This window comes from Emydura macquarii, unplaced genomic scaffold (genome assembly GCF_026122565.2).
Source record: "Emydura macquarii macquarii isolate MOO-44397 ecotype Brisbane River unplaced genomic scaffold, CSIRO-AGI_Emac_v2 contig_2246, whole genome shotgun sequence".
In the NCBI taxonomy this organism is placed as follows: Eukaryota; Metazoa; Chordata; order Testudines; family Chelidae; genus Emydura; species Emydura macquarii.
This window is the reverse complement of record NW_027132383.1, coordinates 2,863,958-2,888,176: the sequence shown is the minus strand read 5'-3', so window position 1 is coordinate 2,888,176 and position 24,219 is coordinate 2,863,958. Positions and strand designations below refer to the sequence as shown.

General features: G+C 53.2%; 1 protein-coding gene across 2 annotated transcripts; it reads left to right on the top strand.

Annotated features, from left to right (window-relative positions):
* Window positions 1-1,665: 1,665 nt before the first annotated feature.
* MAF1 (MAF1 homolog, negative regulator of RNA polymerase III) lies at window positions 1,666-23,895 on the top strand. 2 transcript variants are annotated; one of them, XM_067560179.1, is made up of 8 exons: window positions 1,666-1,999; window positions 13,742-13,883; window positions 19,690-19,818; window positions 20,452-20,617; window positions 21,952-22,073; window positions 22,665-22,784; window positions 23,271-23,390; window positions 23,745-23,895. In XM_067560179.1, exons 2-8 carry the CDS (start codon window positions 13,801-13,803, stop codon window positions 23,764-23,766), a joined length of 762 nt encoding a protein of 253 aa, XP_067416280.1. In that variant the 5' UTR covers window positions 1,666-1,999; window positions 13,742-13,800; the 3' UTR covers window positions 23,767-23,895. The 2 variants fall into 2 exon arrangements, with proteins under 2 accessions (XP_067416280.1, XP_067416279.1); XM_067560178.1 differs by having other exon boundaries at window positions 1,667-1,999; window positions 23,271-23,882.
* The last annotated feature ends 324 nt before the right edge of the window (window positions 23,896-24,219 follow it).

Genomic DNA, 24,219 nt, shown 5'->3' with positions numbered 1-24,219 from the left:
TACCTGCCCACCCCATTTCTCCCAAATTAGGGTCAAAACCCTTGTTTTCTTGTTGGAAGAAAACAAAATAGGACTCACCAGTGCTTGAGCTTATTGCAAATGTGGGGTTTGATGGGGTGTGCCAGGGTGTACAGACCCCACCCAGAGTTGGCAGAGAGAGGGTTAATGTTCTCTTTCCAACCAGAGGACTGAGTCAGCAGCCTATTCGGTCACAAACAGACATGAGATGAATATGCCATCGTCAGGGAAAGGAGCAGCTAGGTTCAGATGTGCAGAGTGTCAAGCTCCTATCTAAGTGCCATACAACAATTAAAGATTGCACCGAGAAGCAGTTTTCTGACAGTTTCCTTTGTTCCGGGAGCCGTGTTTGGGGTTTTTTTTTTTTTTTTAATTTATTTTTAAAATGTCCTTCTTCCATTCTACTTCCTCCCCTGTAAAGTCCCCAGTTCTTGACTGAGCAATGTGGGCCTGGCCTTGCCTTGCCTTGCCTTCAGATTGGGATGTGGTCAGGTTCGATTTCATCTGCTCTCCTAACGTGTCTCAGAGCTGGGTCTTGCAGCTGGAAGGGCTGTGTGCCATGCACCTGCTCTATCCCGGTCCTTGGTTTAGCATCCCCGTAGAGCACAGCTGTCCGGGAGGTTCACAAAGGACTGGGTAGTTTTTGAAGCAGCTCAGACCACTGTAAATCAGGACAGGATGTGACTTCATTCACTCTGGAACGGCGAGCCACACCCCTCAGTACAGGCTGCTCAGACCTCTGTGGGCTAACTCAGCTACTATGTACTAAGTTTCACCCTATGGCACCAAGGCCCTTATGTGAGAGGAAAGGGTGTGGACTCCCACATGCCATGCCAGTGATACCGTCTGCAAACCCAGGAGCAGGGAGGCCAATTGGAAAGGCTAGAGGCTGATAACAGCTGATGGGAAGGCTGGGTCCCCTAAGGAGGCAGAGGGGTTATTGGGGAGGGGCTGAACCAAGGGTGGGGAATGGGTGGGGAACTGACCTGGGGTGGGGCAGATCTGGCTGGTAGATGAACCCCTCCCTGGGGAAGGGGTGGGATGAGGGGTGCAGAGGCTGCACCGGTGGGGGGTAAGGGAGACTGGCCACTCTCTGGGGAGGGATGGGGTGAGGGGGTGCCTGGGATGCACCTGCGGGGGTGGTGCAGGGGCCTGGCCCCCTGTGACGAAGTGGAGATATTCTGAGTGCTGTGTGCGTGCCTCAGTTTCCCCACAGGTTACCCATGTATTTGGGTGATGGGAGCCGGGTTGTGGTCATTGCAGAGCTCTGAGCAGTACAGCCCTGGCTGGCTGCGCCCCAGGGGTTCCAGAGCCCGGCTCCTGGGAGCTAGGCACACAGAGCCGCCCTGGGGAAGGATGTGGGGGGTGCCTGGCCGTCCCCCGCCCCGTGAGCTGAGTCAGGGCCACGCCCCCTGCGGCCTGTGTCCCGTTAACAGCGCCCCGCCTCCCGGCCAGGCAGCCGCACGTGACTGACAGCGGCTCCGGCTTTGTCCCAGCCTCCAGCCAACCCGGGCCTGAGAAGCCGCAGCCTATCAGAGGCAGGCTCTCAGCCCTCGGTGGGCGGGGCCCGCGTTTGATTTGCATCCGTGCTAGCCAAGGGGAGGGCAGGACTGCGGTGAGTGGCATCTCTCTCCTCCATTAGGAGTGGGCGGGCTGACCGGGGCAGCGGGTCAGTCGCGGCTCGGGGTGGGCGAGGCGGAGGCGGTGCCTGTTGTCGTCCGGCGCCTGAGGAGACGGGTCGGTGGGCGCCGCTGGCAAAGGCAGCCCGGGTTCCGTCGGTCAGTCGCGCCACCCCGGTTCGGCGGGGACATGTCGAGGCGGGCGGAGGCCCGGTGGGCCGCGGAGAGGAGCCGGACGGCGGCCGAGGCGGAGGCGCCCTGCTCGAGCTTTCCTCGCCCGCTGTGCCGCTTACAGGCGCCCAGGGAGTGAGGGAGCCGCCGCGGGGAGACCGGCCGGGACAGTGCCGGGGAGACGAGAGCAGGTCGGTGGCGCGCGAAGCCGCGGCAGCCCCGAGGACTACAACTCCCAGCGTGCAATGCGCTACGCGGGGCAGGGCGGGCGGAAGCGGCTCGGCCCAAGGCGGCGCTTTGTATGCTGGGAGTTGTAGTCTTCTCCCTGGGCTCCAGGTTCCGCTCCGGTGACGCACTGGGCGCTGGGAGGTGTAGCTCTTCCCGCCCCCGCTTCTGCCCCCCGAGCTTGGTAGCCTTCAGAAGCTGCGTTCCGGGGCCTGCCGGCGCGGTGCATGGTGGGAACCGTGGTGCCCTGGGGCTGCACCCCACTTCGGGGAGCGGGCTGGCGTGTTGCATGGTGGGAGCTGCAGGGCAAAGCGCTGGACTCTGGGATGGAGCGCAGCATGGTGCTGGGAGCTCCTGGGGGTGCTCAGGTGGGACGGAGTGTTGCATGCTGGGAGTTATGGGGCTGCCCCTTTAGCCGTGCCGTCCCCTAGAATTGGCTGGGTGCTTGCTGGGAGGCGTGGCATGGTTGGGTGGAAGGGCTCAACCCCCTTCGCCTGCCACCTCCTTGAGGTCAGTATCTCAGCATTGCCCACCAGTGATTGCCCCATCGCCAGTATCCACAGGCCAATTCCACTTGTCTCAGGAGTAGGTTTTATGGGTAAGCAACAGAGAGGAAAAACATAAATTCAAGCTAGGTACTAGCTACACTTGTTTATTCAAATACTAAGTGAAGCTTTGTTAGGGAATCTGGTCGCATGGCGATAGGGCCACATAAATACCTGTCTATGTGGCCAGATAGGGAGGCCCTAAAGTTAAGCTACCAAGTATTGCATGCCTCAGAAATCTTAGATGACAGAAGGAAAGTATTTTCCCAACCTAAAGGCTGCCCCAGGGTCCTTGCCAGTCTCCTGTCCCAAGGAAATGTTCTCTGTCTTTTAGTAAGATAAGACTCTCTTGCATTTAGGGAGGCAGGTTACCTGTTACATCAGCTACCAAAACCAGTTTCTTCTGACCTCTTCTTCTCCCCAACTGGTATAAACATTGGGCAGCATCCTTGTTAGGTCCCCATTTCTGTTATTGTAGGCAGAGCAATACTTTTTTTTACCAATAAACCCATCTAAGGCATGTTTGGGACATATCCATGGCTGGGCAGTGCCTGTAATTAGGCTTTGTCACATGTAAGGTATATGGTATGTTTTATGACACTGTTGACTCAGAGCTATGCTTGTTGATTGGGTTGATTGCCTGTTTGTTCAATTAGACAGTAATAAGTCACCATGACCAGATAGTATTCACCCAAGAGTTCTGAAGAAACTCACATTTGAAATTGAAGAATTATTCACTATAGTATGTCACCTATCATTGAAACAAGCCTTTGTTCCAGATGACTGAAAGGTAGCTAATGTAACACCAATTTTTTAAAAAGGGCTTCAGTGGTGATCCCTGCTACTTGCAGGCTGATAATCCTAATGTCAGTACTGGGCAAATTGGTAGAAACTATAGTAAAGAACAGAATCATTAGACACACAGATAAACTCAATTTGTGGCTTTTGCAAAGGGAAGTCATGTTTCATTAATCTATTTGAATTCTTTGAGGTTGTCAACAAGCATATGGATAAGGCTGATATAATGTGCTTGGATTTTTAGAAAGCCTTTGACAAGGTCACTCGCCAAAGGCTCTTAAGGAAACTGAGTAGTTGTGATAACATGATCTCTTCTCATGAATCAGTAATTGGTTAAAAGATAGGAAATAAAGGGTAAAAATAAATGGTCAGTTTTCACAATGGAGAGAGATGAATGGGGGGGTCCCCCAAAGGGTTTGTACTGGGACTTGTGCTGTTCAACATATTCATCAGTGATCTGGAGAAAGGAGTGAACAGTGAAGTGGCAATTTTGCAAATGATATAAAATTACTAAAGCTAGTTAAATCCAAAACAGACTGCAAAGAGTTACAGGAGGCGCTCTCAAAAGTGGGTGATAGGGCAACAAAATTACAGATGAAATTCAACACTGAGAAGTGCAAAGTAATATACATTGGAAAAAATACTGACTACATGCATAGAATGATGATGGATTCTAAATTAGCTGTTCCTGCTCAAGAAAGAGAGAGATTGGAGTCACTGTGCAGGGTCTGTGAAAACTTCAGCTCAGTGTGCAGCAGCAGTCAAAAAGGCCAACAGAATGTTAGGGACTATTAAGAAAGGGCTAGAAAATAAGATGGAAAATATCATAGTGCCACTATATAAATCCATAGCTTGAATACTGTGTCCAGTTTTGGTCACCTCATCTCAAAAGGAAACTGGAAAAGGTTAAGAGAAGGGCAACAAAAATTATTAAGGTTATGGAACAGCTTCCATATGAGGAGAGACTAAAAACATTAGGGTTGTTCATCTTAGAAAACAGATGACTAAGTAAGAGGGTGGGGGATTATGCATAGTGTGGAAAAAGTGAATAGGGAAGTGTTACTTTCCCTCTCCCACAAGACACAAATCAGTGGTCAACTGATTAATTTAATAGGCAGTAGGCTTAATACAAACGAGGAAGTATTTTTTCACACAATGCTCAGTTAACCTGTGGAACTCATGGCCATGGGATGTTGTGATGGCCAAAAGTATAACTGCTTGGTTCAAAAAAGAACTAGATAAAGTTAGTGGAGGATAGTCCCCCAGTGGCTATTAGACAAGATGATCAGCGATGCAACCCCATGCTCCAGGTAACTCTAAATCTCTGACTCCCAGAAGATAGGGGTGGCTCTCCAATTGCCCTCTTCTGTAAACTTCCCTTGATGCTCTGCTAATGACTACTCTTGGAGACGGGATACTGGGCTAGTTGGACCATTGGTCTGACCAAGTATGGCAGCTCTTATGTGCTCAGGTTCTTATGCGTTTCTGTCATGGGACTCTCCAGCGTTTTGCTTACTGTAACTCAACCAACTGTTTTGCAATTGGAGGCACCTTCTGCTATTCCTGGTTCTAGAGAAGCTAACTGGAGATTGATGCTACAGCTACACTTGAGAGTTTATAGTGGTGGAGCTGCAGAGATGCAGCTGCGCTGCAGTAAGCACGCTAAGCTGACGGGAGAGAGCGCTCCCTAACTACTCCAATCCCATGAGCAGCAGTACCTATGTCGGCGGGAGAAGCTTTCTTGCTGATGCAGTGCTGTCCACACCAGTGCTTGGGTTGATGTAACTTATGTCACTCATGGGGGTGGCTTTTTCTCACTCCTAGGCAATATAAATTATAGTGCAGTAAGTGCTAGTGTAGACATAGCCTTAGGGTGGAAGGTCTCTAGGAGGTGGAGGGAGTCCCTGCTCTAATGAGCAGCAGCTGTACTAAGATTCAAGAAGTCCAAATAATGCACTTTGGTATCTGGAAACCACAAGAGCAGTTCCTCTCAGACAAGTCAGATGATAGGAATGGACTAAAAGCGAAGGCTTGAAAGGGCTAATACTTACGCCTTTACCCACCTCTGATTTTCACATGTTCCCTTTGCTTTCTGCCTTTCCTGGTCTCTTCTAGTCACAGTTGAGCTGTTCGCTAACCTGACTTTATCCAGCTTTGACTTCTCTCCATTCCTGACTGGGGTAAACTTTCATTGTTTCCCTTATGCCCATGAGTTTGGTCGTGAATCTTTTGGTGTCTGAGCAGATGGTATCTTTTGCTGACAGACTCTCGGACAATGGCTGTGGCTTCCAACTGCCCAGAGTAAGAGGCGCTGGTCCTGCTTCATGCCTCCCCTTCCGCACCCCCCACTCCCTCTCCCTCTCCATTGTTATATGCTGCCTGGTAACTAAGTGGGGTACAAACTCCAGGACATGCTCCTGGTGCTCAAATATGAGGAACTACTGCAGACTTTGAGCTATCTACTATCCAAAGTCTATGCTGTAGTAATGAGATTCCAGCTCTGAAAAATGGACCTACCTTAAATGTTCACTCCTAGTTCATGGAAATTTAACACAACACTTCAGTTAAAGGTGGCTTGATTTCAGTTTCACACTGTTTCTCTTTTTTACTCTTTTACTGGGGTCATAAAAGATCCTTCTCTCCCACAGTTGGCCAAGTTTTCAGACATTAGTGCAGCATTAAGGCTGAAAATCTAATGTAGCATGTTGAACTCGTAGATATTTGATTGTAGAATTTTTCTTAGCTCAGAGTCCATCACTCCTGCCTCACTGTAAAACCAATTTTCATAGCTTCCTGTATCAGCACCATGTCTAGTGATCTAGCAAGATAGTGATCATGTGGCCTTTCCTGGTTTCCTGTTCCATTACCTGAAGGTTCTTTTTTGGGAAGTATTTCCAACTATTAATTCTTAATGTTTCCTGCTTTAGATCATTGCTGTTTGTTCATTGCAGTCATCATTGCAGTCCTTGTTAACTACAGAGAAATGGTCCTTATCACAGGGAGCCCTGTCTCCCTCCCTTCCTGAGGGAGGTACTCACAGTCATAGTTGCCTTTCTGTAGCAGCAAAATCTAACTAGGGCCCTTTCAGAAACTTGTGGAAGTGGGTGATGGTCCCACTAGTTCAATGCAGGGTTGCTGAAATCCCTTCTCTTCCTTTGGCCCTGGACATCTTCTCAATTCCTCTGAGGGACAGTAGCATTTTGCCTCTTTTGCCCCAGTAGCACTTGTCTAGCAACAGAAAGGAACTAACATGGCTGCTCTAACCTATGAAGGGCCAGTTCTTGTAACTCGGGATGATAGAGATGCCCTGGCCACCTCCACTCCCCGGTCCAGGGGTTGGGAGATGGGTATGGGAGCTGCTATGATAACTGCATCAGCTGAGGATTTCCTGACACTGGGGGAATCTTCCACTGGTGGCAGCTTTGTGCTGCTGGAGCAGAGCTGAGGATTAATCCTTTTAAATGAAAGCTGAGGTTTTTTGGAGGTGCTGGGGAACAGCCACTCTCCAGGAAGAGCTTTCTGCTTGGCCCTGGAGAGGGGAATTGCTAAGACCTGTGAGGAAAAATAAACTAGTTCTTAAAACAAGCCTTCAGGTATGGTATTTATAGCCAGGTACGTGCCTGGCTTCCTGACCTTGCTGAGGTGGGGAGCAGGGCACCTGCACTCTGAGTGCTTTATTGTCAGCAATAAAATCTCTCTGTGGGTGGAGTCTAATTGGTCTGTGAGGTGAGGCCAGAGCTCACAGGTTCCTTTTGGGACTGTGCCCACAAATATTCTTAGCCTCTTACACCTTTGGCACAAATTGCTCATTCTGGAATTTTACCTTCTGAAAAGTTTCTTGTTCTCACTTACTGTCTCACCCACCTTGTCTCTCTCCGAGGAAATATTTTTTTCTTCTGTCGATGAAAGAGGCAAGCTTTTGAGCTACATAGAGCTTTTTTAGATCTGGAAAAGATACTCGGGGATCATCACAGCTAAATACAAGGTGGAACATATTGTTTAGCATAAGTAGTCACCACATGTTGTAAAAGACAATTCAAGGTAAAGTGACCTGTTACTACCTTTGCAGTCAGAGGACAAAAGAGGAGGAGGGTTAGTGGGTTATAGATTGTTGTAATGAGCCATAAATCCAGTGTCTCGTGGTTTTTAGTGTCTAGCAGAGTTATGAATTTAAGTTCCCAGGCTCATCTTTTAAAGGTGTTGTGCAGGTTTCCATTGAGGACAAGGACTGAGAGGTCAGATATGGAGTGATTGTTTTGTGAAAAGTGGTCGCCCGGTGGATGATACGGTGTTTTTGTCTTTTTACCATTTTTCTGTGTGAGTTCACGTGAGAGTGTAGGGATTGTCTGGTTTCACCCACATAGTTGTTGTTTGTGCACTTAGTGCACTCGATGAGGTATACCACATGCTGTGATAGGCATGGATAGGATCCATTGATCTTAAAAGGTGTGTTGATCATCATAGCAGTGGAGATACGTCTGCCGGTTTTGCATCTGTTGTTTTGGCAGGGTCTGGTGCTGCTTTGAGTTGGTGGGCCCCAGTCTGTGGGGAGCTTGCTTCTAATGATGAACTTGGCAAGATTGGGTGGTTGTTTGGAGGCCAGAATAGGGGGTTCAGGAACATTTTTTCAGAACATGGTCCCTGTCAAGTATGGTTTGTAATTGTTTCATGATACCCCGTTTTTTATTTCCTCTTATCAGCCACAGTGTCTCCACAATGCTCTGTCACCTGACTAATACAGCCCTTTCTGATGCTAAACCAGACCCTCTGTGTGTGACTGGCTGCATTTCAGATTCTGGTAATCTGAAGATTCTGAAGTGCGGCCTGTGGGCCAGATCCAGCCCATGGGACAGCTGAGTGCAGTGTGTGTGCTCCTGGAGGGGGGTGGAAAAAATGGAGGCTCTCAAGTCTTGTGCTTCCAAGCATTGGCCACCACTTAGGATGTAGGAAGGAATTTCGCCTTTGAGCAGATTATCCCCCAATTGTCTCCGGCAGGGTTCTTGCCCTCTCTTCTGCAGCAATGCATGCTGCTCACAGTTGTGGACCGGCTACGGTCACGTGAGGTCTATGTTCCTTCAGGTCCCAACAGCCAAAACTGCTGCGTGATCATTGTCACCTGGTATTGGGGAGCTCTAAAACTTTGTAAACTAAACCTCGAGGTCTGAGACAAAGGCCTTTTTGAATAGAGTTAGTGTCGTGACCTAGGATGTCTCTCTGTGGTGATGCCGAATCTCTCAGTAGCCTCGTGAGATGAGCTAAGCAAGCAAGTCTTTTGGAAGTCTATCCTTCCCTGCCGATCCTATTGCAGGAGACACGAGCCATCAAACGCTTTCAAACTAGAACGTGGCTAGGGGACGTGCATGGGAGCTCCTTGGGTTGCTGTTCTGGATCCAACACTATAAAAGCCCTATGCTGCTCTTTGCTAATTAGTCAGGGACCGCCTCCCCCTCCTGTGTCAGGATTAAGGGTTGGCTTTCACTTGCCAGGAGCCTGTGTATGCATTAGGATTTTTTTGCTAGACTTTCCACTACTGTCATGGACGTGGCACCAGTGGGTGAAGGGTTAGGGTAAGCAGGGCTCACCATGGCTGCTGGTGTTTCAAGCACCATGTTCCTTAACCCAACTGAGGACAAGTCTTTGCAGCATGAGCCCCCAGATGTAAGCACCAGGAGCAAGAGTTAGGAAGAAAGCCAATGTTGGGCCAATTTTAAAAAAAAGTAAAAAGGGTGACCTAGGTAATTGATAATGGAGTGGCTGATGTGGGACTTTACCTTCCTTTGCTTGGTTATTAATAATGTAATTAATGCAAATCAACATGGGTTTATATAGATGCCAAACTAACTAGATACCTTCTTTGGATGGGATTACAAGTTTGGTTGATGGAGATAATACTGTTGATGTACTATACTTAGACTTCTGTAAGGTGTTTGACTTGGTACCTCCCAATGTTCTGATTAAAAATCCTAGAATGATATAAAATTCCCAAGGTGCACATTAAACTGATTAATGGCTGGCTAACTGATAATTCTCTAAATGTAATTGTAAACAGCAAATCACCCTCAAGCTAGTTTGTTTCTAAAGGGGTCCTGAAGGGAACAGTTTTTGGCGTCATGCTGTTTTAACATTTTTATCAGTGAGCTGGAAGAAGCCATAAAATCATCACCTGATAAAATTTGCAGTAGACCCAAAAATTGGTCGAGTGGTAAATCATGAAGAAGACAGGTCACTGACATGGAGCAATCTGGATCACTTGATGAGCTGGATGCAAACACTCAATATGTGTTTTAATACACCCAAATGTTAATGCATACATCTAGAAACAAAGAATGTAGGCCATGCTTACGGGATGGGGGACTCTATCCTGGAAGCAGTTACTCTGAAAAAGATTTGGGGGTCTTGGTAGACAATCAGCTGAACATGAGACCCCATTGTGACACTGTGGCCAAAAAGGCTAATGTAAGAATGGCCGTACTGGGTCAGACTAATGGTTCATCTAGCCCAATATCCTGTGTTCCGACAGTGGCCAATGCCAGATAATTCAGAGGCAATTAACAGAACTGGGCAATCATTGAGCAATCCATCTCTTGTCATCCAGTCTCAGCATCTAGCTGTCAAAGTCTAAGGGACACCTTGAGCATGGGGCTGCATCCCTGTCCATCTTGGCTATTTTTTTTTTAACCCAGTTATACTTTTGTCCTTCACAACATCCCCAGCAATGAGTTCTACAGGTTGACTGTGCGTTGTGTGAAGAAGTATTTCCTTTTTTTGTTAAACCTGCTGCCTATTCATTTCATTGGGTGACCCCTGTTCTTGTGTTATGTGAAGGGGTAAAATAACACTTCATTATTCCCCTTTACACTATTCATGATTTTAGACCTCTGTTGTATCTCCCCTTAGTTGTCTCTTTTCTAAGATGAACAGTCCCAGTCTTTTTAATCTCTCTTTGTATGGAAGCTGTTCTATACTCCTAATCATTTTTGTTGCCCTTCTCTGTACGTTTTCCAATTCCAATATATCTTTTTTGAGAGGAGATGACCAGATCTGCATGGTGTAGTAGAAAAAGAGAACCTGGCGCACTGGGCCAGATGCAAAATCTGAAGCCTGAACCAGAGGCTCTGAGGCCATGTAAGTCAGGCCTTGTATTAAAGCAAAGGCTTACAAATTGAGTGTCCAGTACATGAACTGCTAGCATTGCTAGAACAAAGGCACGTCCAAAAAGCACTAAGCTCTAGACATTTATGTAAATACATTTTGAAAGGGTAGTACAGATATACCCCCAAGATAAGATGGTTTGACAAAACAATAAATAGGGATGTTTTGAACAAAATATCAAAAACAAGGGCAGGTAACAAATGTCATGAAACACAAGGTGGTACATAAGTTGTGTATCCCATTTGTTTGTCTCAGTCTATAAATGTTGGGGTACCTCGCCTTAATCCTTTGTGTGGCTGAGGGGACAGCAAAAATTCCTGCTGTTGACTGAGCCACTCCTTGCAGCTGGGCACTCGTGTTAGTGTAACTGTAGCTCCTATAGGACACTAGGGCTGTGCCTTGAGGGCAATAAATGTGGCCACGTGCCTTTGTCACTGAACTGAGCCTGTGGGCTTTCTTCATGAGTAACATATGCAGCTGCGAATTCAGCAGCCCTCGATCTGCTAGTACTAATAACACCGGAGCTCCGAAAAACAGAAGCACTAAGCAGATGTAACAGCCTTAATGACATTCTTCAGCACCCTTCTGCACTGGTGACCCCCGAGGCCAGCATGCAAGGTGTGGTGCCCGACAGCTTTATATAGTGGGAAGGTAGTTGGGATTCAAAAGGGACGTCTTGCCTGCATGAAAGATCTGTTCTGGATCACTGTGCTTTTGTTGCAAGTACTCAAATGTGCTAGACGCCATCATTTGTTTCCAAAGGCCCAGTCCCTGCTCCTGACCCACTGCAGGCCTGCCTGGCCAAAGGGTGTTGTGTAGAGAGAGAGCTCAGTGCTGGATTGGGAGGAGCGGGGAGATATTCTGTCACAAGAAAGCTTGGTTTCCTGAGTTCAGAGTGTAAAATATCAGCCCGTACCATGCATCACGTGGGGGGTGTTTAACTTCCTGCATGTGGCTCTTTTCTGCTGATGCACAGACCCTTCTCGCTCTGGGCACTCAGCCTCAGGCGTGGGGTGACTGGGAGGCACTTGTCCTCTCGCCATTGCTACAGCTGTAAGCTCTGCAGTGAGGAGTGTCTCGCTCTGCATGGTACCCTGCCCAGTGGGGCCCCTGTCTTGGACACTAATGTAACCCTAGTATCTTTGCCCTGCTTCAGGCCACAGCGTCTCACCTACCACATTCTCACTGTTTGTAGGGTTTTTCATTGATGGTTGTTCCCTGCGCTGGCAGCTCTCATAGGAAGGGGAGTCTGCTCTTGTCCAGACTGACACTGCCCCCTGCCCTGCAGTAGCTACTGCCACATTCTGTCCCAGATCAGATTTGGGGGTGCTGTGACTCCCTCCCCCTTCCTGGGGATGACAGGCAGGGCCTGCAGGTGCTCCCATGGTCCTGAAGTTTGATGTCCCACACGCCTTGGTTGGTTTGTGACCCTCCCCCAGGTGGTTCTGCATGCTGCTGAGTGATGGGGGAGCTCCCTTTCCTGCTCCAGCCCTGCTGAGGAACCAGGGACCAAACTAGTCCCAGACCAATGGGAATGTTTGTGGTCATTTCCTGCTCTGTTAGCAGCTTCCGTCCACCTGGGTGTCTGTCGTCCCCTTCCCCTGGACTCATTCCTCTCTTCTCCTGGCCCCAGCACCACTGGCACTGTTAGGAAGAGTCAGGGTAAGATCAGTCCAGGCATTGCTGGGAAACACAGGATTCTGACTGACTTATCCTGGGAGTGACGGGGCAGGTGTCTGTGCCCACGTGAGTCATAAGAGAGTGGGCTGGGGGGATCCGAGTGGTTATGGGCTCCCCAGAAGGAAGAACTAGGGTTCCTGCCTTGGCATGGCCCCTCTGCAGGTGTGTCATGAATTTCCCATCCCACCTTGTGAGGGAATGCTAGCTTCTGTGGCAGCCAGCGTCGCCATGGGGCAGGGAGCTGTAGGGTGGTCTGCTGCAGATAGTGGGAGTGTCCATGCTGAGGCCATCTGCTGCCCTTCCCTAGTCCTGGCACCCTGTGGCCCCATGTAATACTGTGTCTGGAGGCTGGCTGTCCCTTGCAGGGTCCCAGGGGCTGAGGCTCGGAGCTGCCTGGCTAATGCTGAGGCTGCCTGTCGGGTGGCTTGTCCCTGTGTGACTCCTCCCAGGTTATGGGGAGGGGAAGTACATCCAGCAGCCTCAGGCCTCTCCGTGCAGCACAGTCTGGCTGGGCCTGCAGGCCTGGTGCAGCCGACCTCCATTTGACCTTGCTCGGTGGGCGGGTTCCCCATTTGCGCTCTGCTGCTTGCTTCTCTCTCTGGGCCCGGGATGGACTCAGCCTCAAGGGGCTGTCTGTTTGCAGCTGGCCCTGAGTCCCCACCCAAGGGCTTATCTTCCCTACTCCTCTCTGAAAGCAGATTGGCTCCCTGTGTCTGGGCAGAGGCATGACAGCGCCTCCCTCAGGAGGCCTGTAAGGGGACACTGCTTCCCGACTGCCCTGGCATGTCCCTGCTGCTGCTTGTTTACAAACTCTCCTGTTACAGGCCAGGATTGTGCCATAGGCCCCAGCAGGGGAGGGGTGGGGCACGGAGCTCTTGGGCAGGGACTTCTCCACCTTAGTGGCCAGCAGGGATTTTAGTGAGCCCCTCCGTGAGTCTGACAAAGTGGCTACAGCTGAAGTATACAGAAGCTGGGGTGAAACTGCTCTAGATGGAAATAGCTCTTGAGAGCCCAGATTTCTCTCTGTGTGGCAGCACTGGGGAGCGAGAGCCAGAGCCCTCGCCAGCTGCCATCTCAAGCCAGGATTACCAGATGCCCCTGGGAGCGTGTCCTGAAGAGCCCCATAGTGACCACTGAAGGAGTAATCCCTTTGCTGGGGCGGCTCTGCCACCTCCAGGAGCATTGTGGCTGGTTACGCTGGTGTGTTGACGAGAACAGGTCCCCTTGCTGAGTGGGAGGGTAGTAGCGTCAGGGAGCACAGACTCTGGCTGAACCGGAAGAAATGGTTTCCTGTGGGTTACAGGTGGGAGAACTGGCCTAGCTGGCTGAAGGGGGAATTTATAGCCCGCCCTTGCAGAGTGTAAGCTGTAGGTGCTGGCGAGGAGCCTGTTGCTAAAGGAGGGAATGAGTGCTGGCCTCCAAGCCCTCTGCTGAGCTGCCCAGGAATCCGGGCTGTTCTAGCCTTGTCTGCAATCTTGCTGTGCTGCTCTTGGGATGGGCGGCAGCTGATGGGAAACTGTCTCTCTGTGCTAGGCAGCGTCACCTTGCAGCAATCATCCCACTGAGTCACTCTGGAACCGGAAAGTGGGACGATGAAGCTGTTGGAGAACTCAAGTTTTGAAGCAATAAACTCTCAGCTGACAGTGGAGACTGGAGACGCTCACATCATTGGCAGGTGAGTGTTGTCCAGCCTTCTTTATGTGCTTTCCAGTGCTCGAGCCACCTCTTCTCGTGCTCTTCCTGTTTTGGAGAAAGTCCCTCCAAGGGAGGCCAGACAAGCTTGGTAGCTCTGTCGGTGAGATCTGCTCAGCTAGGGAGCAGCCTCCCCAGGAACAGGTGGGAGGGAGCACCTCTTTCCCCCCATGAGGAACACTTAAAGCTGGACTGGCCAAGGCACTAGCACGGTGCTGAAATTGGTGAGTGGGAGAGTGTCAAATGGGTACTGTGCAGATACTTGCGGCTAGCATGTGGGGAGTGCAGAGGGAATGGACTACATAGACGTCACAGGCCTGTGACATCTGCCTTGGCCTAGCATCAGAGACTCTTGGGATTCCCCAGCTGTCCGTGAGGTTCCGCCCTGCCATGGGCTTTGGGGTCTCAGGGCACACACGGCTCAGGTGTCTGCTTCCAGGCTCGACGCAGTCACCTCTGGAGTGTTGCATCGGCTCCTGTTGGCATTCCCAGCTAGCTCTGAAGCTCCGTCTCAGCAGGCTGACTGAGATGCCTGCTAGCCTAGATGCCATAGGCTGCTTTAAGGATGAGTCTCTGCTGGGCCCAAGGAACTGCTTCTCCATGAACTCTGACCAGGAGTATGCCTGCAAACTACTGTAAGGAGCTCCCGTGGGCCCCCTCAAGCACAGATACCCACTAACTCCACCTCGCCCACGTGCTTCAGCACAGGGGGCAGTTTGTAGTGGGGGCAGAGCCTCTGAGCTGCACCTGCTATCCATCTGAGGGGATCCCAGACGTGGGGAACCTTAGCTCATGCTTAGCCTCTTTAAATGGCATTTAAACCAAGGTAGCTTAGCCTGGTGAGTTACTGCTTTCCTGGGCTGATGGAGACAACACTGAAGCAATTCCATTGCCCAGCTCGTCCAGGCGTGTGGCGGGGCAGTGCTCCAAATGCGCTCCACCCAGCTCTAGCCGTGGGCTTTTGAAGCACTACACAAAGAACAGGAGTTCTTGGGTAATGGAGCTAGAGAAGGGGAGAGGAGTAGAGGGAGTGCCCCTCTTCCTGCAGACATTCTCCAGAATGTGCCCCAATCCCCACTTCCCTTTCAGTGTGAACATGGGGCCAGCAGCACTCATGCCTCCCACAGCATAGGCTGCTTTTCCTGCTGTCCTTCAGGAAGTGTGGTTGCACACCTCTGTTCCAGCGGATCGTGGGGCCATGGTGGCTGGATGGAACCTTGCATTACTTCTCTGCCTCTGTCAGTACTGCTGGGTGATGGTGGAGCACATGCTGCAGGGTTGGCAGGGAGAAAGCCCTACCTCTGGCATGGGTCTCCTGCCTTTTCTGAAAGGTTCGGTCCATTTTCATTTGGTTTGTTAACTGAGGCACAGTCTGAGTCTGAGTTTGCAAACCACCTTGTGTCCTGCCTGCAAGCCCCAGAAGCACACTTCCTGCTTACACGCTCACCTCTTGGGCAGCATCTCGGAGCCCTTGCGGGGCCTGGGTGTAATTTCTGATGGGAGGCTGCAGTGACCGGGGCCTTGTCATCCAGCTCCTGCTCTCATGGTGGTTGTCAGTGTGCGCAGCTTGCTTCTCCTTTGGGGAACTCATTCGCAGAGAAGCCAGGAGGTGAGGTCTACCTGAGATTTCTAGGGGGCGGGGTCTATAGAAATACGTCCATGAAACCAGTCTTGCAGATGACATTGGACATGTGCAGGGCAAGGGAAGGGTTGTTAGACGAGCCCAGATACCACAGCCAGGAAGTGGCAAGAATCAGAAGTGAAACCGACTGGCCTGTTGACACACGCACTGGAAAGGCACACAGGACGGAGCAGCGTGATAGGGCCCGGTGCATGCAATGTGTGGCTGGTCTCAGTGTTGGCAGCCCAGGCAGGCGTGTCTCTGAGGCCATGTCTTCACTACTGCTGCCGTGGCATGGACGGGTTAGTGTAGCTAATCCACCTCTGACAGGTGCTAACTGGGTCGAGGGAAGAATTCTTTCATGTCTCGACCAGGGTTTGGCCGACCTAACTGCGGCACTCCGGACATAAAACGCTTCACAGCCTTGAGCAACTTCGCTAAGTCAAACTAATTGTTAAGTGTAGACCTGACCTCAGAGTGATTTCTGAGCTGATCATGGCCTGTTAATTCCTCTCTTCAGTGGGGGGGCGAGCAAGAGGAAGAAGGGACATCATTCTCTTGTGCTGCAAATCCAATCTCTTCTTCCACTTGGCACCACAGCACAGCTCCCTCTGCTATAAGGGGCTCTGCAGCCTCCTGAGCCCACCAGGCCCTAGGCAATCAGCGAGGATCGCTTTCTCTTTCTGTTTGCCCCGGGACAGTTTGCTGCCTCCATAGTGCTCCAGCCTCAGCTGGTCCAGGGAGTGAGACCAACTGCCCCTGAATGGCTGTGCTGCTGCTACAGCCACTGCCAGGCCAGCCCCCTCCGCTGCTTCCCAGGGTTGTCTCTGCTCCTCCCCCATCACGCTCCTCCCCCATCACACTCCTGTGTCCCCCAGGCATCCCTCAGGATTGTTTCACCCTGTGGCCTGCTGGGAAGATGTGGGTGGACTCAGCAGAGCCAGTGTCCCTGCACAGGGAGCTGTGGGACACCCCCTTCCTATCCACCCTTGAGCTGAACCGGGGATTGGGACCCTCATGCTCCCCCGGCAGGGATTTCCAGCCTGGCACATGTGCTGTGTTGCACCTGGAACTAACTGGTCAGTAGCAATGGCTGGCTGGCTGGCCGGCCATCTTCCCCCTGAACCAGAGGCAACGTGGGCTAGTTGCCAGTCCAAAGGGACTGAGCCTAATGGGGAGGTTTCTGCGAGGGGGGCCTTCTGTCCTGGCTGCAGGTTGGCTGATTCCATGCTGACGGTGATTCAGCTACGTCTCAGGTAGCCCACCTAAAATGCCAAGGTCAGGGCGGGCTGTAAAAGGAGAGCTGATTCTCCCGCACTGGGGGCTAATACTGCAGTGAGATTCACCAGCCAGTCACAAAATGTGCTTCTGATCCCCCACACTGAAGTTACGCAGGCCCCTTTATTGCATTTCAGTCTCTGGCCCTCCAATTAGCAGCTAGGTCCAATAAAGAGAGAAGTTATTAAAACTCTTTTCCCTTTTACCAAAATGTTCTCCTGATCCCCCAGAGGATGAGCCCCCTTACCACCCCAGTATAAGTCTGGATCTTACCCACAATACCATGCTGCCAGCCAATCCTTAAAGGTTTATTATAAAGGAAAGAAATAAACAAAGAGAGATGTTAATGGTTAAAGCGATCGCATACATACAAATGACTTCAAACTGCATCTATAGCCGCTTATGAGGCTAACTGTGGTGTTCGCAGGCTTGGACCGTTCCTCCAGTGTACATCCAGCACTGGATGGTCTCAGTCCCTTGTTTCACAGCTTCACTTGTAGCTGAATGGCTCTAGCAGTAAGAAGCAGGGATGAAGATAAGATGGAGAGGGTGCAGCTGCATTTTGTAGTTTCTGCCATCAGGCTTGTACTTCCTTTGTCCTAAACATGGCCGCACAGCCTATGGCATGGAAAAGCCTCAGCGTCCCCTCTCCATAGGCTTGTTCTTACAGGTGCTGGTGCCTCATAAAGTGCAGCCCCTGCGTCCTGTCACTAGGTTCATTGTACATTTGAGTTCCCTTGATGGTCCATTAAGCAGGTTAAGTGCTGCTGCCCTCCTGACTGGAGGTGTGTGATGGAGCCCATAGGAACTGTGCTCTGGAACCATTCGGGACGCAGCCACTCAGGGCTCTAGTGCTTCAGAATCTGCCCCCTTGGCTCTCCACACACCCATGCAGCCGCCTCCTGACTCTGGCCTCGGAGGATCCAGTACCCTGCTCTGCCAGAACTCCCCCTGTGGGGCCCCCTGCATGGGACCCTGAGGTGTTTTCCATGCCCCCAAAGGGGCCATGCTCCCCACCGTGCAGTCAGAAGCAATTCCCAGCCAGCGTGGGAGTCAGGAGCATTTATTAGTTCTCAGGATCCCAGCACAGGAGGACTTTGTTAGCAGATTAATTAGGAGTTACAGCAGCGACCACCTGAGGAGCCCCAGAGCCCCCTCCTTGGGCTCTGCTCCCCTGCGAATCCTGCACGGGCACTGGCTCTGCCTTCCAGCCCCGTCACACACACACCCAGAGCTGTCCCTTTGCCCCTCCCCGCTTCTTTGTCGTCTGCCCAGGCAAGGTGGCCGCTCCTTGGTCTCCACCTCCACAACCTGTTGCAACTAGTTGGGCCGGGGCAGGGGGTCCTGGCCAGGTCTGCGTACCTACGAGTGGCTGGGAAGGCCCATCCGCCCTCTAGTGGCCTCTGCAATTATCACAACTCAGGTCCCGTCGCCAAAATACACGGCTAACATAGGGGGAAACTGAGGCACGCACAGCACACTCAGAGAAAACCCCAAGATTATCTCCACTGTGTCACACGTTTCCCGGGAACAGGAACAAAGAACATGGCAGAGGGGCGTTGCTGGCACAGGATGGCAGATATTACATTAGTAGATGTGCAGGTGAATGAGCTCCTGATGGTGTGGCTGATGGGGTTAGGACCTGTGATGGTGTCACTAGAGTTGATGTGCGGGCAGAGCTGGCAATGGGGTTTGTTGCAGGAGTATGTTTCTGGGTTAGTGTTCTTGTATGGTGTACGGTTGCTGGTGAGTATTTGCTTCAGGTTGGGGGGCTGTCTGTAAGCATGTAATATATGCCACCATGGGCCAGCAATACCTCTCTGCCATGTACATTAGCCAAACCAGAATGTCACTGCGCAAAAGAATAAATGGACACAAATCAGACATAAAAAATGGTAACCTCCATAAACCACTCAGAGAGTACTTCAATCTCCCAGGACACTTTGTAGCTGACTTGAAAGTTGACGTACTTCTACAAAAAAAACTTCAAAAACAGACTTCAGTGAGAAACTGCAGAGCTGGAACTCATATGCAAACTTGACACAATCAGACTGGGTCTGAACAGGAACTTGGAATGGTTCTCTCAGTACAAGAAGTAATTGTCACTGTTCACACATTCTCACCTTCTGATCAAAGGTTGTGAATAGGCCTCATCTACTCTAACTGAATGGACTTTGCTCATGCCTAACTTCCCCATTGTTGTTCCTTACCCTTAAATGTATATATATACGTCCTGTCTGATTTCTGTTCCTTACATCTGGCGAAGTGGGTTACAGCCCACGAAAGCTTGTGCCTGCAGACATTAAATTCGTTAGTCTGTAAAGTGCTGCAGGACTCGTTGTTTGTGCTGTATTCCAGACAGCGTCACACTGGCCAGTGAAGCACTAGCTTTTCCAGCACTAGCTCGGGCGCCCTCTTCTGACAGCCTTACAGACAGCCATGCACTCCCTGGTGTGGGCAGGGCTCTAGTTAGATCAGGATGCTGCAGCGATCAGCTGGGTTTCCTGCCCCTCTGTTCTGATCCCTCTGTGCCCTTGGCCAGGCTCCTTAGAACAGCTAGTGGGCATGTTCCAGGTCAGAGTTCAGGGAGGAGCTTTGCTGGGTCCTGTTCAGCCCAGCTCTCCTCCCTCCCCTGTGCACACTCCAGCCCCAGCAGCCAGTTCTCCAGGACGTGCTTGTGTTCACATGTAAATCTCTCCTAAGTAGCAGCCCCTGGTGCCCTGGACGGAGCTGGGCCAGCCTGGTGGGGAACATTGGGGGATTTCCAAGAGCCCTGTGTCTGTGCTGGACGTGACCCAGCTCCTGCTGGTCTGTCACTTCCCAGCACTCGGTGCCAGCGTCATGTTGTGCTGCTCTCTGGCGGGCCTCATGCTGTGTTGTGTCTCTGCAGGATTGAGAGTTACTCATGTAAGATGGCTGGCGATGACAAGCACATGTTCAAGCAGTTCTGCCAGGAGGGCCAGCCCCATGTTCTCGAGGCCTTGTCACCCCCCCAGACCACAGGAATCAGCCCCAGCAGGTATGCCAGCCCTCCGCTCTGGGCCAGGGACAAGGCAGCATGGGACTTCTGGGGGGAGTTGCTGGGGACCCCTGTGTGCTTCAGCTGGGCTCTGCACAAGAGGTAGCAACGGGCTGGGGCAAAAGCCCAGTGCAGGAAGGGTGGAGTTGCCCCAGGATGCCCCATGCGTTGCAGCTGGCCACATCCCAGGGTGGACAGGCAGCCTGGGGATTAGTGCTCTCTGTTCCTGAGCCTCAAAGGCTGAGATGCAGCAGTGCATGCTGCGACTGGTGAGCTCCCAGGCCCTCTCTCTGTGCAGGTGAGGTGCTCGGTCATGCCAAGCGACCAGTGTGGCCTTGGATTAAGGTGGGTGCGCGTGCGCATTTCCACCTGTGCCTGCGGCTTGGGCTGTCTGGCACGTCCCCCTGGGCAGTGCCCCTGCCGAATGTCCGTCCTGGGGGGCGGAACGTGACCGTGTCTGTCCGATCCTTGCACGAATGGCCTTGTTTGCTGGGTTCTGGGAATGTCCCTGGGGCTGGAGCCGGTGGGGAGTTTCCACAGGATTCCTGTCCCTGGGCGTGGGGTGGCTCTGCCGGGGGCCTCCCTCCAGTGTGTTGCCTCCCAGCTGCTCTCCTAGCTGTCTTGTGCACGCAGGCTGAGTAAGAGTCAGAGTGGTGACGAGGAGGGGCCCCTGAGTGACAAGTGTAGCCGCAAGACCCTCTTCTACCTGATCGCCACGCTCAACGAGTCCTTCCGGCCCGACTACGACTTCAGCGCTGCCAAGAGCCACGAGTTCAGCCGGGAGCCAAGCCTCAACTGGGTAGGGGATGGAAGCGCAGACGGGCTCTCTCAAACCTTGCCCGGGAGCTAGCATCCCATGGGAGCGGGGGTGAGAGCGCTCCTTGCTGTGGAGGTTGGCAGGGCTGGGCATCTCGGCACGTCCCAGCCCTTCTGAGAGCAGCCGGGACAGGGCTCTCTCCAGCTTGGCATGGCGGGGGGCCCCAGGGACCCAGCCTGTTGGGTTTAGATCTCTGATGCCCACCCTCTCCGTGAGGGGCTGCAGCCAGGCCATTGCTTTGCCACTTCCAAACCCACCCTCCAGTGAGACACCCTCCCCTTCAGCCCCTGGAGCAAAGTTCTTCCCCCTCCCTCGCAGATGGTCCCTGGGGTCTCAGCCCACTGCCCATCATGCAGCACTTCCCACGTAAAATCAGCAGCCCTAGCACAAGCCCTGCTAGGCCCCAGGACCTCTCACGCCCTTCTCCTTCGGGGGGCGCTGTGCCTGTCAGAGGGGTTTGACTTCCCCTTGCTCTGCGGGCTGGGCTGGGCTGTTTCACGGTGGTGGGGTTGTCTGGGGAGGTTTTATGTTGGTTGGGGGGTGGGGAAAAAAGGCTGGTGTTGCTGTCGCTTCCGTAGGAGTGGGGGCTGGGCTTGATCATTTTCCTGCTTTTTGTGAGCCACGCCGGCTGTGGGTTCCCCTGCCCCACATGCCAGCTCCCCATGCACCGCACTAGGGGGCAGCACTCCATCCTGACTGAACGGGGGGCGTCCAGAGCCCTTCTGGGGCTGAGCAGGCTGTGCCTGCTGGCAGGAGGCCTCCTGCCACGGTCCGGGGCAGTGCCCTGTTCCCAGACAGCTTCAGGGGAGCCGTGCGCAGCTGCAAAGTCATTTGAACTGGTCTGGGATCCTGTGAAAGGTCCAGCCACCCCCATCTCAGCTTCTATTGCCCCACAGCGCATTTCTGCATTTCCTCCTGCTTCTCCCCACGGTTTCCCTGCATCTAACACAGGCGTGCCCATTGGCCTGCATCTTGTGTTCTAGGTTGGACTCCCGTTTCTCCTCCCTTCCCCAGGGTTCCCTGGAGACGGCTTGCCTGTCAGTGAAAGGGCTGTGTGACCTGCGGAGGGCTCTGCCTACGCTGTGTTAGCTTATTGCTTCCGGCAGGTGCCATGGGAAACAGGCTCCTTCCTGCTCGGAAGAGCGAGCCCTTGGGTCGGCCAATGTTCCCAACCCGCCTGTCCAGACTCCCCAGAGCAGAGGAGTTAGGCTCTATCACAGGCACAGCCCAGCTTCCCTCTCCCATTGAGGCAGAGGGGCGCTCTGGGCTCTCTGGAGAGCTGCAGGGTCCTGACTCTGTGTCCTGATCTCCTCCAGGTGGTGAACGCTGTGAATTGTAGCCTGTTCTCTGCGGTCCGGGAGGACTTCAAAGCCCTGAAGCCTCACTTGTGGGATGCTGTGGATGAAGAGATCTGTCTCTCGGAGTGCGACATCTACAGGTCTGTTCTGTCTGCACACTCAGCGCGGGGCAGCCCCACGCCGCAGAGAGGCCAGGCCCTGCGCCACGTGCTGCTGGGGAGTACAGAGCCGGGGCTCTTCCTTGAGACTGCGGCCTGATGGTGCAGGGCTGGTCGTGGAGCTGGGGAGCGTCCTGCTGATGAGGCCAGCCGGGTGCCTTTGCCAAGCGGATCCCACACCCTCCCCTTCCCACCCAGAGCAGCCTTCCCTGGGCACGCCATGAGCTCGCCGCTGACGTAGCTGAATACCTTACTCCTGGTCTGCCTGGGGCTGCCGGCCTGGGGGGCTAACAGCCTGCCTCAGTTCTCCCTGCACAACGCTGATCCTGGCACCCGTCTGCCTAGTGGGTCGTTCTGGGGAGGGGGCTGGGCTGTTACCATTCGTGCTGCGCTCTGAACACCAGGGGCTATGAGTCGGTTCTGCTCTGTGATGCTGGTGTCAGGCCAGAGCCCTTCCCCACGCCGAGAGCAAGCAGCATGCCTTGGCTGAGAGCGAGTCTGTACGCGGGGAGCCCCCCTTGCACCGGCAGCTCTAGGTAGGGCGTTTCTCACCCCTCCCCCTTGATGTCACAGCTACAACCCAGACCTGGACTCGGACCCCTTCGGCGAGGAGGGCAGCCTCTGGTCCTTCAACTACTTCTTCTACAATAAGAGGCTGAAGAGGATTGTCTTCTTCACCTGCCGCTCCATCAGGTCAGGCCGCAGGACTCATGGAAAGTGTTACCTGTCTGAAAGCAGAGCCTCCTGCTGGTGGGACCACCTCGACCCAGACCCCCAGCAGTGGCCTCAGCTAGACCTGCACCCCACTCCTGCACAGCCAGGGAGAGGGGCGCACTGCTCTGCCAGAGCAGCCAGGCCCCTTCAGTCTGCCCGCAGAGAGGGCTTCACGTCTACAGTCCCATCTTCACATCTAAATTAAATCTGATGGACGGGAGCCGCAGCCTCCAGGGAGAGGGGAGCTGTTCTCCTGGCACCCTGGCCCTCACTCTGCCTCCCACAGGGAGGGTCCCTGCAACCAGCCCTTCCTCCCCTGTGGTTGACTCAGCTGCATTGGGAGCCCTTGGTCAGTGCAGGCAGGATTCCTGACGGGAGGCCAGTGCCCCCAGGACTGGTGTCAGTGGGGCTGTGCCTTACCCGTGGGGAGCTGGCTGGCACTCACGGCTGCTTTTGTCTCTGCAGTGGATCCACGTACCCTCGCTCGGAGGCTGGGAACGAGCTGGACATGGATCTTGGCGAAGATGACCAGGAGGGGAGCATGGATGCCTATGACAAGGAAAACAGCAGCATCGAGGAGGACAGGTCTGGGAGCTCGGCTGGCAGGGATGTGCAGAGGGGGCCCCCTGTCTGTCCCCCGCCCGTCGGGCGTGGCCCCATCCATGACTCTCCAGCCCATCTGCGGTGATGGGAGCAGAGCTTCCAGCCCTGGGGGCGCTGGGCCTGGCCCTGTTGAACTGAAACTTGTGAAGCTGTCACCACTCCCGAGAGGGATGTGAGGCTGTATGGCTATGGCAGCTCTCTGGATCACCAGCTGGCATGCACCGGTGTAGCCCCCGGCGGGTGTGGCTCAGAGCAGCGGCCAGCTGTGCTCCCCCAAAGCCTGTTTGGCGGGCTCTGGGCCGCTGCCGGAGCTGTGATGGCTGTGCTTGTTTGCAGGGTGCAGGTTATCTGCATGTGAGTGTCCGGAAGAGCTCCAAGGACTCAGCCGTGCTGAGCCAGCCTGCCAGTCGTCAGTCCATCAGCATCGAGGGTGGGCCAGTCCTGGACGTTGTTTGATCTGCCCCATGCACAGAGCCTGCAGCGTGGCTCTGCTCACCGGCGCCGGGGGCTCCGGAGCACCCCCAAACACCTGCTCCAAGGCACTGCATGCTGCGCAGCTGGTCAGCGGAGGCTGCGCTCTCTGCCAGCCTGGGCTCCGGCTCACCAGACACTTGTGTGCAGAGTCTTTGAGACGCTTCAATGCACTTTAGGAACTGATCTGCTGGCTGCACTGACCGTCCTGCTCCTGCCGGCTCCGAAGCAGGGCAGGCTGCTCCCCGGCACTTCCCTTTACCGATGGCGAGACAGCAAACTCCGTCCAGCCATAGCAGCAGGGGGCGGGGCGGGGCAGGGCATCCTCATGCCCTGCTGC

Excerpts from the sequence above, each read along its gene's own strand:
- MAF1 (XM_067560178.1), top strand. The coding sequence starts at position 13,801 with ATGAAGCTGTTGGAGAACTCAAGTTTTGAAGCAATAAACTCTCAGCTG. Across the intron at positions 13,884-19,689 it reads GACGCTCACATCATTGGCAG|GATTGAGAGTTACTCATGTA; the intron begins GTGAGTGTTGTC and ends GTGTCTCTGCAG. Across the intron at positions 22,785-23,270 it reads TTCACCTGCCGCTCCATCAG|TGGATCCACGTACCCTCGCT; the intron begins GTCAGGCCGCAG and ends TTGTCTCTGCAG.